The following is a 14,122-nucleotide window of genomic DNA, read 5'->3' as shown; positions in this document are numbered from 1 at the left end:
CCGCTCGCACCATACGTCATGTCCGCTATTTATTAGATTAATCGAGTACATCGTACAGCGTATGAACTGCTCGCTATTCTTGTGGTTGGTTTTTTCAACCGCTATTTTGCGAGCAGTTCTGAGTTAAAAAAAACAAGTGACGTGGTCAATGACGCTGCTGTATTAATTATGCACACCCATAAAATGCCCGTTTTGACCTTTAAGCACGCCTGCATTCGAATTCCACTCCCCCGTTTTCAAGCACCTTCCCCTGTTACCACCCACATACGCCTCATTCTGACACTCAAAATAGCAGGCACTCGCTATATAGCGTACAAACGATTTTCGGCCGCACTGACTGGTTCGCGCATGCGTACTAAAAACCGTACGCATGCGCAGATGTGCGAACATCGCTCGGAATGAGCGTACTGCCGCTAGCGAGCGGCTCTGAATGAGGGCCTTAGGCCCCCATTCAGACCCGTTCGCAAGCGCCTATGCGCTCGCAAGTGGGTCGATGGTGGGGAATGCGCCTCGTGCGCATGGCGTGTGCGCTAGCCATGGAGCGAGAGAGAAATTCTCTCGCTTCGGGGCTCACTACAAACTGGGCGGCTGTCGATGTTGATCGACAGCTCGTCCCATTTTGTAGGCGGGGTGGGGGGGTGGCCGGACAAACGGAGGCGTTCCTAAAGGAACGCCTGCCATTTGTAGGCAGCTCTACTGACATCCCCAGTGATGTCAGTAGGGAGCTTCCTGCTCTGATAGAGCAGGAAGCTACCTGGGGCTTGCGGTAGACGAGACCCTACCGCAAGGGTCTCGTCGCAAGCCCCGATGGTCGCGATGGTCTCGACCATCGCGACCATCACCTGGTCACTCACTAAAGCTGTGGGTGGTAACCCACAGCTTAGCGAGCAGCCAGGAGGCCGCCTTTCTAAACAAAAATGGCCGCCGTCATTCAGATCGAGCACTTGCTTTTTGCGAGCGGCTCTGAATGAGGGCCTTAACCCCTGGACTGGTTTTTAAATGCACAGACAAGTCTGCGTTTCCCTGACCACCCCCCGTCACCAGATCCAAACGGTAAGTTCCTGTCAATCACTCAGCCATTCCTGTGCGTCACTGTAATCACATCCCGCTCGCAGTGGCATGCGCATAGTCTGGGTGCGTGCGAATCGCAGCACAAAGATGCAGGCGCCCAGCACTACATAATGCCGCCCCCTTTACTGTCCGCTAACGTCTGTACTGATGCACAAGACTGAGATGACATCGGGAATATCGAGTAACATCAGAAACGCACACAGACTAAAGGTAGACCTGACCCTGCCACAGGAGATGAGAGACTTCCTGCACGTTGAGGGACGCCAGGCTGCAGCCGGCATCTCAGTGGCTAATTATGCACGCCCCTGTAACGGTATGGGAACGCACTGGCACGCCTGCGTTCGACCAACCAATCCCCGTATCCACCCAAAAACGGTTCTTCCTGTCAATCACTTTTCCCTGGATCTGCGTATTCACTGCTCTCGCTTTTGTGGACGCAGTGAGCGGTTTGCACACTGCGACCCAGACACATGCGCAGACCGCGAACTTCAGCTGATTGCGTGCATCTGCATCCGTGCGTTCCTTGCTAAATCAGGCCCTGTGTACGCTGTTGCAGTTGCGATCCGTAATGAATCAGGCCCACAATGCCTGTTCTGCTGGCACCAATCGGAAGTCTGTACAGATGCAGGTAAGTGACTTTTCTCTCCGTGCTGGAGCTTGCATGTGCAGAACTTCAGGAGTGGGGACAGATGAGCCCCTTACTAGACAGAACAATGGCACACTGACACTTGGGGTTACAGAATAATGGCACACTGACATTTGGGGTTACAGGACTATGGCACACTGACACTTGGGGTTACAGGACAATAGCACACTGACACTTGGGGTTACAGGACTATGGCACACTGACACTTGGGGTTACAGGACAATAGCACACTAACACTTGGGGTTACAGGACAATGATACACAGACACTTGGGTTTATAGGACAATGGCACACTGACACATGGGGTTACAGGACAATGGCACACTGACACATGGGTTACAGAACAATGGCACACTGACACTTGGGTTTACAGAATAATGGCACACTGACACTTGGGGTTACAGAATAATGGCACACTGACACTTGGGGTTACAGGACTATGGCACACTGACACTTGGGGTTACAGGACAATAGCACACTGACACTTGGGGTTACAGGACTATGGCACACTGACACTTGGGGTTACAGGACAATGGCACACTGACACATGGGGTTACAGGACAATGGCACACTGACACATGGGTTACAGAACAATGGCACACTGACACTTGGGTTTATAGGACAATGGCACACTGACACATGGGGTTACAGGACAATGGCACACTGACACTTAGGGTTACAGGACAATGGCACACTGACACATGGGGTTATAGGACAATGGCACACTGACACTTGGGGTTACAGGACAATGGCACACTGACACTTGAGGTTACAGGACAATGGCCCACTGACACTTGGGTTACAGAATAATGGCACACTGACACTTGGGGTTACAGGACAATGGCACACTGACACTTGGGTTTACAGGACAATGGCACACTGACACATGGGGTTACAACACAATGGCACAATGACACTTGGGTTACAGGACAATGGCACACTGAAACGGGGTTACAGAACAATGGTACACTGACACTTTGCATTACAGGACAATGGTACAGTGACACTTGGGGTAATAGGACAATGGCACACTGAAACTTGGGGTTACAGAACAATGATACACTGTGACAGGGTTACAGAACAATGGCACACTGACACTTGGGGTTACAGAATAATGGCACACTGACACTAGGGGTTACAGAACAATGGCACACTGACACTTGGGGTTAGAGAACAATGGCACACTGACACTTGGGGTTACAGAACAATGGCACACTAACACTTGGGTTTACTGGACAATGGCACACTGACACATGGGGTTACAGGACAATGGCACACTGACACTTGGGTTACAGGACAATGGCACACTGACACTTGGGGTTACAGGACAATGGCACACTGATATTTGGGGTTACAGAACAATGGCACACTGACACTTGGGGTTACAGGACAATGGCACACTGACACTTGGGTTTACAGGACAATGGCACACTGACACATGGGGTTACAGGACAATGGCACACTGACACATGGGGTTACAGGACAATGGCACACTGACACTTGGGTTACAGGACAATGGCACACTGAAACGGGGTTACAGAACAATGGTACACTGACACTTTGCATTACAGGACAATGGTACAGTGACTCTTGGGGTAATAGGACAATGGCACACTGAAACTTGGGGTTACAGAACAATGATACACTGTGACAGGGTTACAGAACAATGGCACACTGACATTTGGGGTTACAAAACAATGGCACACTGACACTTGGGGTTACAGAACAATGGCACACTGACAATTTGGCTTACAGGACAATGGCACACTGACACATGGGGTTACAGGACAATGGCACACTGACACTTGGGTTACAGGACAATGGCACACTAACACTTGGGGTTACAGGACAATGGCACACTGATATTTGGGGTTACAGAACAATGTCACACTGACACTTGGGTTACAGGACAATAGCACACTGGCACTTGGGGTTACAGGACAATGGCACACTGACACTTGGGTTACAGGACAATGGCACACTGAAACGGGGTTACAGAACAATGGTACACTGACACTTTGCATTACAGGACAATGGTGCAGTGACACTTGGGGTAATAGGACAATGGCACACTGAAACTTGGGGTTACAGAACAATGATACACTGTGACAGGGTTACAGGACAATGGCACACTGACACTTGGGGTTACAGGACAATGGCACACTGACACTTGGGGTTACAGAATAATGGCACACTGACACTTGGGTTACAGGACAATAGCACACTGACACGGGGTTACAGGACAATGATACACTGACACTTGGGGTTACAGAACAATGGCACACTGACACTTGGGTTACAGGACAATAGCACACTCACACTTGGGGTTACAGAACAATGGCACAATGACACTTGGGTTTACAGGACAATGGCACACTGACACATGGGGTTACAGGACAATGGCACACTGACACTAGGGGTTACAGAACAATGGCACACTGACACTTGGGGTTACAGAACAATGGCACACTGACACTTGGGGTTACAGGACAATAGCACACTGATACTTGGGGTTTCAGGACAATGATACACTGACACTTGGTGTTATAGAACAATGGCACACTGACACTTGGGGTTACAGAACAATGGCACATTGACACTTGGGTTACAGAACAATGGCACACTGACACTTGGGGTTACAGGACTATGGCACACTGACACTTGGGTTTAAAGGACAATAGCACACTGACACTTGGGGTTACAGGACAATGATACACTGACACTTGGTGTTATAGAACAATGGCACATTGACACTTGGGTTACAGAACAATGGCACACTGACACTTGGGGTTACAGGACAATGACACACTGACACTTGGGGTTACAGGACTATGGCACACTGACACTTGGGTTACAGGACAATAGCACACTGACACTTGGGGTTACAGGACTATGATACACTGACACTTGGGGTTACAGAACAATGGCACACTGACACTTGGGGTTACAGAACAATGGCACACTGACACTTGGGGTTACAGGACTATGGCACACTGACACTTGGGTTACAGGACAATAGCACACTGACACTTGGGGTTACAGGACTATTATACACTGACACTTGGGGTTACAGGACTATGATACACTGACCCAATGAATGTTGATACTTGCTGCTACTGTACATACGTTACAAAGTACAAAGTATGACATATCATAATTATCACCTATTGCTGGCAGCGATGTTAACAACAGGACGGTATCTGCTAATAATATCAGTACAGCAGTTTCCTTTAGTTACTAAATAAAAGAACAGGTATAAAATGACATAAGATACTGTTTGGCTACTCACATTTCCTCATAATAGGAACAAGGCAGAGGAGTAGGGATTAGCAGTAGCTGTTCTGGCTGTATAACCTGCAGGATGTTCATCAGTGTTACCTGCATCACCTCTTTCCAGTCTCTGTCATTGAATGTATTAACCTCAGCGAGGATTATAGCAAAGAGCTTTTCTAGTATCAGACCCACTAATGGACTCGCTTGCAGTTGACTCTAGAATAAATGAATTACGCATTTTATAAATTCTGTAAAAGAAATAATTTACAAATGATCATACCATGTACTGCAGCAATGTATTTACTCTCTAAGGACGCACCAGATTATAGCCCAGATTGATCAACAAGTGATACTGTATTCTTGTTATCACTCGCTAATCTCAAATTATGCTGCAACCAATCAGCTCCTAACTGTCATGTGTTTGAAATATTACAGTCAGGAGCTGATTGGTTGGAGCACCATTTAAAATTAGTAATAAGTAAAGAAAATCACTCATTTATAAATCTGGGCCTAAGCGGCAAATATAGGGCCTGATTCAGAGCCGGTCGCTATTTGCGGTCGTTCGTTCAAAAAAAAGGGGTGGCTATTCAAATAAACCATTCGCTCTTGGCGGTCTGTTCACGCCTCTAGGTCTGAACGAGCGAACAAAACTTGCGGTCGTTTTTTGGGAAACCACGCCCCCTGGCCGCTCGCATCCTACGTCATGTCCGCTATTTATTAGATTAATCGAGTACATCGACCAGGGTATGAGCTGCTCGCTATTCTTGTGGTTGGTTTTTGCTACCACAATTTTGCGAGCAGTTCTGGCTATAAAATAACCCAGTGACGTGCTCAATGACGCTGCTGTTTTAATTATGCACACCCATAAAACGCCCGTTTTGACCTTTAAGCACGCCTGCGAACGGATCTCCACTCCCCGTTTTCAAGCACCTTCCCCTGTTACCACCCACAAACGCCTCATTCTGTCACTCAAATTATCAGGCATTCGCTATTTTGCGAGCACATGAATTTCAGCCGCACTGACTGTTTCGCGCATGCGTATAACGATCCGTACGCATGCGCAGTTGGGCAAACATCGCTCGGTGCGAACGAGCGGGAGCTTACGAGCGGCTCTAAATCAGGCCCATAATGCGCAGGGTTTTATGAAAATTAAAAAATGTGGGTGATTTATGCAATGAGCTTTGAAACGGGGGGGGGGGGTGTATGCAAAACCCGCCTGGTTTCACCTTTAAAAAAATCTCCTCTAAATCCTGTTTCAAGGATCAAAATGGTGTACTTGCTTTTAGACTGTAAATTCTGTTGTAATCATTTCAGGGTTTATTAGAAAATCGTGTGTGTTATCAATTATAATGAAGAATAATTATGCATTTTTCTAAGTATTATGGAGTTGCAGCCTTAAGAGCTTAGCTTAAAGCAGCAATTCAACATGTATACTTTTTATCTCTCTTTTGGGGTAAATTTACTAACAATTGTGTCTGGTCGAGTTTTGCTGTTTTGAAAGTCGATTTGCCTCGCTGAAACTCGGTGATTTTAGGCTTCTGAAACACTCAAATTTAACAAGAATCGTGTTTTGCTTAGAGTGTGTTTTCCGATGGTGTACTGTATGTGATCGAGTTTTCTCACCCATGTTTGCAGTGTCTGAAAGCAGCCAAACACTCCCGAACAAGCAGCCTGCACATATCAGTGAGATCTGTGAAGGCTGCTTGTGTCTTTTTAATGTGAATAAAGGGTTAATTTAAAAAAAAAAAAATTACATAGGGCCCCCCTCCCCCGAAATACATAACCAGCCCCGGGCTGCTCAGCCACTCCTGGTTCCTAAAAATACAGGGAAAAAGACAAGTAGGGTTCCCTTGTATTTTAGGAACCAGCACTGGGCTGCTGAGCCAGTCCTGGTTTTAAAAATAGGGGAAAAAAAAAATTGGCAGCAGGTAAGTATGTGTGAGTGTGGTAGGTATGTAATACATTTTACTTACTATGGTGTGTATCTTGTGGTTTTAAACTATTTGTTTTACAGTGGAGGTATGGGTGCCGGCCGCCTGCTGGTACTTGTAGTACCACAAGTGCCACAGGACAGGCACACTGGCATCTGTAGTTTCATTGTAAAAAACAATAGTTTAATTCTATTTTCAACACTATTACCCCTGCAGGAGTGCGGGGAAGAGCTCCGGGCTTCAGCTTAAGCCTGGGGTGCTCGGGAGAGGGGGATCCCTTTATTGGGAGGTCCTCACCTCCCTTGGGATCCCCGGCTTGGGCTGACTGACTTGGGGTGATAATCATTTGGCCAGAGAGACCCGGTGAAAGGGTCCCCTGGCTGTGGCGTTACACCCCGGCCGGATTTGAGTCTGGTGCTGGATATAAAAATAGGGGGAACACCACGCAATTTTTTCCCCTATTTTTAAAACCAGGACTGGATCCTGCTCGTTCAAATAATCCCCCCCCCCCACCCCCCGCATTTTTAGAAACCAGGAAAAGCTGAGGCGCCCGGAGCTGGTTATGCTTTTTGGGAGGGGACCCTACGTCATTTATTTATTTTTTTAATTAACCCTTAAAACAATATATAGATGCAGAAAAATACACAAATCACACTGATCAGTGTATTTTTAAGTAAAACACGCACCTCAGGACTGGAGGTGGTCTATTTGAAACTTCTTTTTAGGTCTGAGTTTGCTAAAATTACACCCGTGATTGTAAACACGATTCTTGGTAAATTACCAAGTTGTATACTTTTCAGTGAAAGTACTATCGAGTTTGGCCGATGGTGTATTTAATCGTGTTTTCAATCTCACCCGAGTTTTTCAGTGTAAATAGAGAAATCTCTCCCAAACTCACCCCAAATTTGTCTTTAGTAAGTTTGTGAGTTGAAAAAAATTCCTACGCACACCCGATATTGCAATCTCAACCAAACACATAAGTAAATTTACCCCTATAAGTGAAGTACCCTTTAAGGATACATCTGATCAGGGTCGGACTGGCTATCGGGCACTTCTGGCATATGCCAGAAGGACCGATGGCCTTAGGACCGGCTCAAGAAGGGGGGAAAGGAAGAGTCCCCTGCCCTCCACCCCATGGCTCCGGAATCAATATGATCTCACGGAGATGGAAGGGTGGAGGCGGCGGCTGTGCTGGGCTGGGAAGAGATGGAGGCGTGCCGCAAGGCCAGCCCCTGTGACTCGCAACACACCCCCTTGAATTAAATATGCCCCCCTTCACAAGCGAGTGCAGGGCGGACTGCCAGGGCTGATATACAGCCCCATTCCGTCCTTGCATCTGATACAGGGGCATTTCAAGAGAGGAGGGGGCCTGTCTGCAGTCTCCGTCATGGGGCCCCCCGTGACAGTTTTGCGGCTGGTAGCGCACCAGCAGCACCACACTTTTAGACTCTGGGCATTAGAGTGTGCCCAGAGTCTTTAGGGAATGCGCAGGTCACCTGGAACATGGCCGTGGCGGATATTTTCCAGGTGTGTTTTACAGCGCTGACACCGGCACTGATGTGAGACTCCAGAGTGGTAAGTATAATATGGGTGCAGGTTGTATGGTGTGAGCTCCCCTGGACCCAGAGGCCCGTGTGCACCGCACACCCTGCACCCATTATAAATATGCCCCTGATCATATTTATTAACTATGCTAAGAAACAGATAAACACAAATCATTATCTCCTTTTCAATATCTCTCTGCAAGGAAAACAAAAAATGAATGCGCCAGGTTCACAGTTCTCAGGCTATTATGTGACAGCAGAGGGGTGAAAGGGTTTGGGAGGATGTCACAGTGCATAATGCAAGCACAAAGCACAATATCTGGCTGCCAGATGCAGTCAGTCTACTGCACAGACACAGTTTCACAGCTCTCAGCATGTAATGTTATGGCAGAGGGGTGAACAAGATGGGAAGGATTTAACAGTGCATAACGTAGGCACACAGCACATCTGGCTGCCAGATGCAGTCAGTCTACTGCACAGACACATTGTCACAGCTCTCAGCATGTCACATGAAGGCAGAGGAGGGAGAACAAAGGGCTGGATATCACAGTGAAAACAGAGCTCAGAGCGACATTCCAAATCCTCTCTGGCCACTACATTATGTGCTATGTGACTGTGGTTGACATGGTAGTCACAAAATACTGTGGAAAATCCATGGAATTGTCAATCGTTAATGGCAGCCTGAATAAACAAACCAAGTAGAAATGGTGAGCATCAACATTCTATGTAGCACAGTGAATTCAGTAAAAAAAACAAAAAAAAAACAACAATTTTTTTCATGTAACTGTATCTTTAGTCCCTACTGCAGACAACCTACCGGAGCCATAGTGTTCAAGCGGTCTAGGAAGTTCATCGCTTCATCTGGGGTTTTTATGTAATCTAACGTGGCAATGAGGATGTTCTCATTGATGAGACCTCCATTACTGAGAAGATAGTCAGCCTTCTGAGCACCAGTTATCACTGGAAGAGCATCAACCTAGTGGATAGAGTATAGTCAATAAGCAATCTGACATGTAGCTAGTATTTCAGGCTAGTTTACTTTGCAAGCACAATTAAATCTCATTTACCAATATTCTTTTCACACAAAAGTAGACAGGTTTCCCTGCTTGTGACCTTGCCAGAGTCAGCGCCAAATGTAGTACATAAGGTGAGGACAGCCCTGGAATTGTGAGTCCACCCCACACACCTGACCCCAGAAGTAGACGAAGCTCAGCAGCAATTGGACAGCTGCTTCTAGATAATCCCACCCCTGTTACATAGGGCCTAATTCAGAGATGTACGTAAATCCGATGTTTCCGCACTTCTACGATGTTAATACATTTGCGCATGGGCAGATCTGGGGCAGCGATGACGCTCACTGTGCCCCAAACGCAGCAGTATGACTGACATTATGTTGGCATTTGCAAGCGGTGACACTGAGCGTTCCAGAAAACAAGGGCATGTCAGCCATGTTTTCCTGGATGTGCCTAGGCCAGTGGGTGCGTTCTTGGATGCAGCTTCACTGGCCCCAGCTGCGTGATTTTCCCGGACATCCTGAGTAACCAGAGTGTTACTGAGATGTTCGATGGTCATGCAAATGATTCGTTGGCTATGGCTCCGAGCACAGCAGCAGATCAGAGAAGTGGGCAGAGGGCGTCTTTTTACTTAAGACGCCACCTGTGATTTTTGCATAGTTTAGCACAGGCGCTGCGTAGAAAGGTGCATCGGTTCTGCTGCTGCGTCCATCTCAATCAGGCCCATAGTACCAAAGGTGGCCCGTTCTCTGACATTCCTACACCCAGGCCCTGTATTATTTTAAAGGTATTGTGAATTTATGGAACTACAACTATCAAGTCTATTTACAAAGCAGTGTTAGGAGACAGAGTGAAAAGTGATAAGGTGCCAGCCAATCAGCTCCTAACTGTCATCTCACAGGCTGTGTTTGAAAAATGACAGGTGGAAGATGATTGGTTGGCACCTTATCACTTCTCACTCTGTCTCCTAACACTGCTTAGTAAAAAGACTCCTATATGAGCATCATCATAAAATGTAGCATTGACAACTGACTGAAAACTGAAATTATGTAATAACTAATTCTACTGATATTTAGCGAATTAATATTTTTAACATGTTAGGAACAGATAAATCTGAAATAATTTAAAATGTAAATTTGATATATGACAATAGTCACAATACAGGCTGGTTCTGAGGCGCAGAAAATGGTGATGTTCACGGCGTTGGGAGGTTTTTTTGTTTTTTTTGCTACTGCATGAAAAATCCCTCAAATCTCGTCTGGCGCATGCGTTCCACGGGGTGTATGTATGCACAGAAGCGTGTTTGCAATTGAGACGCACGTTGTGTGTAACTAACATGTATTAGAAATGTGCTGGGCGTTCCTGAGCGGTGACAGGGAGGTGGCTACTCTGACGCACGGAGATGGGCCGTCTTACGGGCGTGCAGTGTGAGTGTTGCTGGCGTGCCGCTGAACTGTTTCTGAACTCGGGGCATGATTCAGATGTGGATGTTATTTCCATGTTCATGAAAAATTGTGCAATTATTGGTGGACTGCGCAGGGTTCTTAGCCGCAATACACATGCGCGGTGATTAAATTGCGATCAAATGCAGCTACTGTTGTAGTGAGGATTTATTTAGAATGTAAGCTCCTATGAGCAGGGCCCTCTACACTCTTGTGCTTCTCCTTACTCTAACCTCATCTACTTCTTACTCTCTACCAGGGCACCTAACACTTGGTTGCTTTGCATTGTTGCTTATCTGGGTGTTATGGTCGCGAATGTAGCAATGTATATTATCCATGTCCTGTAATGTATTGTACTGTACTGTAAGTCACTGTAAATCAATCTATTTGTTTATGTACTTTGTAACGCGCTGTGGAACACTTGTGGCGCCATATAAATAAACGATAATAATAATAATTCGCAAGTGATTGACAGACAGAGGCGTGTCCTGATGGCAGGAAATATAGAGCCAGCATATCAGTGCCCTCCGCCATTCTGCGTCACCATAGGGATACGGGTCTATTACCAAAGGATCTGCTACCACCTCTGCATATTTATACCAGACTTGCAGACGCACCCGCTGCCCCCTCTAGGAGGGGCTAGCCAGGTTGGCACGGCGGGGCGGTCTACCCGGGTCACGGCTCAGTGGAAAAGGGTCCCAGAAAAATAAGCCACGGTCCAGTCGCCCAGGTTACTGGTCCAGCAGCCATTGTAAAAAGAGTAAAATCCAGTTCCGACCTCATGGCCAGTGTCCCAGGTTGGAGCCGCATTTTGGGTGGAAAAGGTGCATAATTTATGGCAGCTTTGTCCGTCAAGCAGTAGTCAGAACGAGCCAATGTTCTGCGATTATTGGCAAAGATTGATAAAGTAGTATCCAATTGTAATCTGAAATTCAGCTGAGTAGTGCCAGAAGCAAAGGGGCATTTGCAATAGGTTCAATAACTGTACCAGAAAAACTATACAAGAGTCACATAAGTGCATAAGAGGAGGAATTAAATGAAAAAAAATATATATAGTTTTTTTTAAAATGGTCTTTTGGTGTAAATCGCACAGTTTTGATAATAATAAATGTACGTGCTGTCAGTCAAAGTAATGTTATAGTCAAGTTTAAGGTGTAATCCGTGGATATTGGATGAAGTCAATACTGTTGGAATTGATGAAGGTGCATTGTGAGTGTGTGGACCAATGAAATGTAAAGATAAAGCTTTTCGATGTAACTGATAAATGTACAGTGCATGTATCTGTGGTTGGACTCCCAGGCGTTCTAGAAGCTTTAGCACCACCAAACCTGTGCACTAAAATAAATCACTTTGAAAGACTCATTTTCAATGATTACATGAATGATTTAACTAGGGATGTGCAGGCTCGGATAGGTTCAAGTTTGAACGCCGAGTTCGGATTTTTCCCTCCAAAAATTCTTTCTGAGACCCGTTTTTTGGAGGGAAAAATCTGAACTCGGTGTGCAAACTCGAACCTATCCGAGCCTGCACATCCCTAGATTTAACATTAATAATGCAAATGGAGAATGGGGAAAGGCAGGGTCTTTACCGTGCTGAAATTGCCGTTTGCGTCAATGAAATCTTCCAGGGTAGCATACATATGATATTCGCCATAGAACGTGGTAATCCACGCAATGCTGGTTCCTTCAGCTGTCCCGCAAGCAGATCCTGGAAAAAGAATATACTGTTATTGTATCTTATTTATCAGCCGCCACGTAATGTACGCAGCGCCGTACATGGGGTAGGCATAAAGACCAAGGGCCTGATTCAGAGATGTACGCCATTACGCAGTAGAGCGATTATCAGTAAATTGCGCTTGCGCCAAGGTACCTTACCATAGTCGCCCAAAGCGACTTTGTACTCACAGTGTGATTGACAGACAAGGAGCATTTGTGGGAGGTAATGGAGAGGGGCGTAAAAAAATGCAGGCGTGTCGCAACCGTTTTGGGGGTGAGTCCCAGCCTGCGTCTGCAATTCCAGACGCAATAAAAATGACTTCGCCATCTCAGTTCTTACAGACATTCCGCACGTCCAAGGGTTACTCAGAAGATCAATAATCCAATAATCTGAGGCCGAATTCCCCCTTCCTTCCTCTTGGTGCTCCTGAGGTCAATGGCAAGAGGGAAGAGGACCCTTCTCACGAGCTGACATACTAAACGGAAGGGGACAACAATTGGAAGGTGAACTGGGAAGGAGACCATGAGGAGGGAGTGGGAAAGGAGTTAATAAGACGGCTGGTAGATTCCAGTATAAAAGTGTGGTTAGACTGGTAGACTGTCTGACTTGGTGAGGGTGGTGCTGTGGGAAAGATCGTGTAATCGGCGTGAGAGGAAGTGGCCAGATTGAGGTGAGGCAGGGGAGGAACTGAGGGGGGCAGGGCGGAAGGAATCGGTATGGAATCCCGGCTGCCGCATGGCCGGCAGTTCGATTCCTGGCAGTGGCAGCCCGACAGATCAGCAGAGCCCTGCAGCGGAAGCCCGACAGCGCTGGAAATCCTGATCATCCCTAAGGTAAGTATAAACTAACCTAACCTAACCCCCTATCCCTAACCCTCCTTAGGGGTGCCTAACCCTAACCTCCCCCAAAGTGCCTAACCCTAATCCCCCCTCTAAGTGCCTAACCCTAACCCCCCCTTCCCCGCTGCCTAAACCTAAGTCCCCGGGGGGTGCCTAACCCTAACATCCCCCTGGGGGTGCCTAACCCTAACCCCCCCTTCCCCTAGCCTAACCCTCCCGGGAGGGGTGCCTAACCCTAAGTCCCCCCCGGGTGCCCTAAACCTAACCCCCCTGCGGCTGTCCGCTCACGGCGCCCGGCATCCCTTCGATCGTCGGGTAATTGACAGGCGTCTAGATATACACGCCGGTCATTTATCCCTCGCCTGGATAAAGCAGCCGGGAAGCCGGCTGTCGGTATTAAGGCAGCCAGTTTCCCGACTGCATACCGGGCGGAATGTGGAGAGAGATGAGGTTAGAGATTTAGGTGAAGGAGGAGAAATTAAAGCTGGGTACACAGTGGAGCGACATCGCCCCGATATGTTGTTTCCGGGCGAATTTGAATAACATACTGCATCGGCCGTATCGTTCAGTGTGTACGACCAATCTGCGCAGTCCATTGGTCGTTAGCGTTATATTCTGGTCGGCTGTGCTACACACAGGGCCGGATTG

At 47.1% G+C, this 14,122-nt stretch overlaps 1 protein-coding gene across 1 annotated transcript in view; it reads right to left on the bottom strand.

The window, feature by feature from the left end:
• The window catches only part of LOC148505496 (uncharacterized), a 61,535-nt gene that overhangs the window by 30,527 nt on the left and 16,886 nt on the right, over positions 1-14,122 (bottom strand). The window contains exons 12-14 of the mRNA XM_088448109.1: positions 12,508-12,626; positions 9,282-9,440; positions 5,006-5,205 (exon numbers count right to left, since the gene is read on the bottom strand). Coding sequence (XP_088304235.1) covers positions 5,006-5,205; positions 9,282-9,440; positions 12,508-12,626 — 478 coding nt within the window. The remainder of the gene's footprint in view (positions 1-5,005; positions 5,206-9,281; positions 9,441-12,507; positions 12,627-14,122) is intronic.

Source organism: Taudactylus pleione, unplaced genomic scaffold (genome assembly GCF_031769625.1).
Source record: "Taudactylus pleione unplaced genomic scaffold, aTauple2 ptg000451l, whole genome shotgun sequence".
In the NCBI taxonomy this organism is placed as follows: Eukaryota; Metazoa; Chordata; class Amphibia; order Anura; family Myobatrachidae; genus Taudactylus; species Taudactylus pleione.
This window is presented reverse-complemented; position numbering and strand designations above follow the sequence as displayed.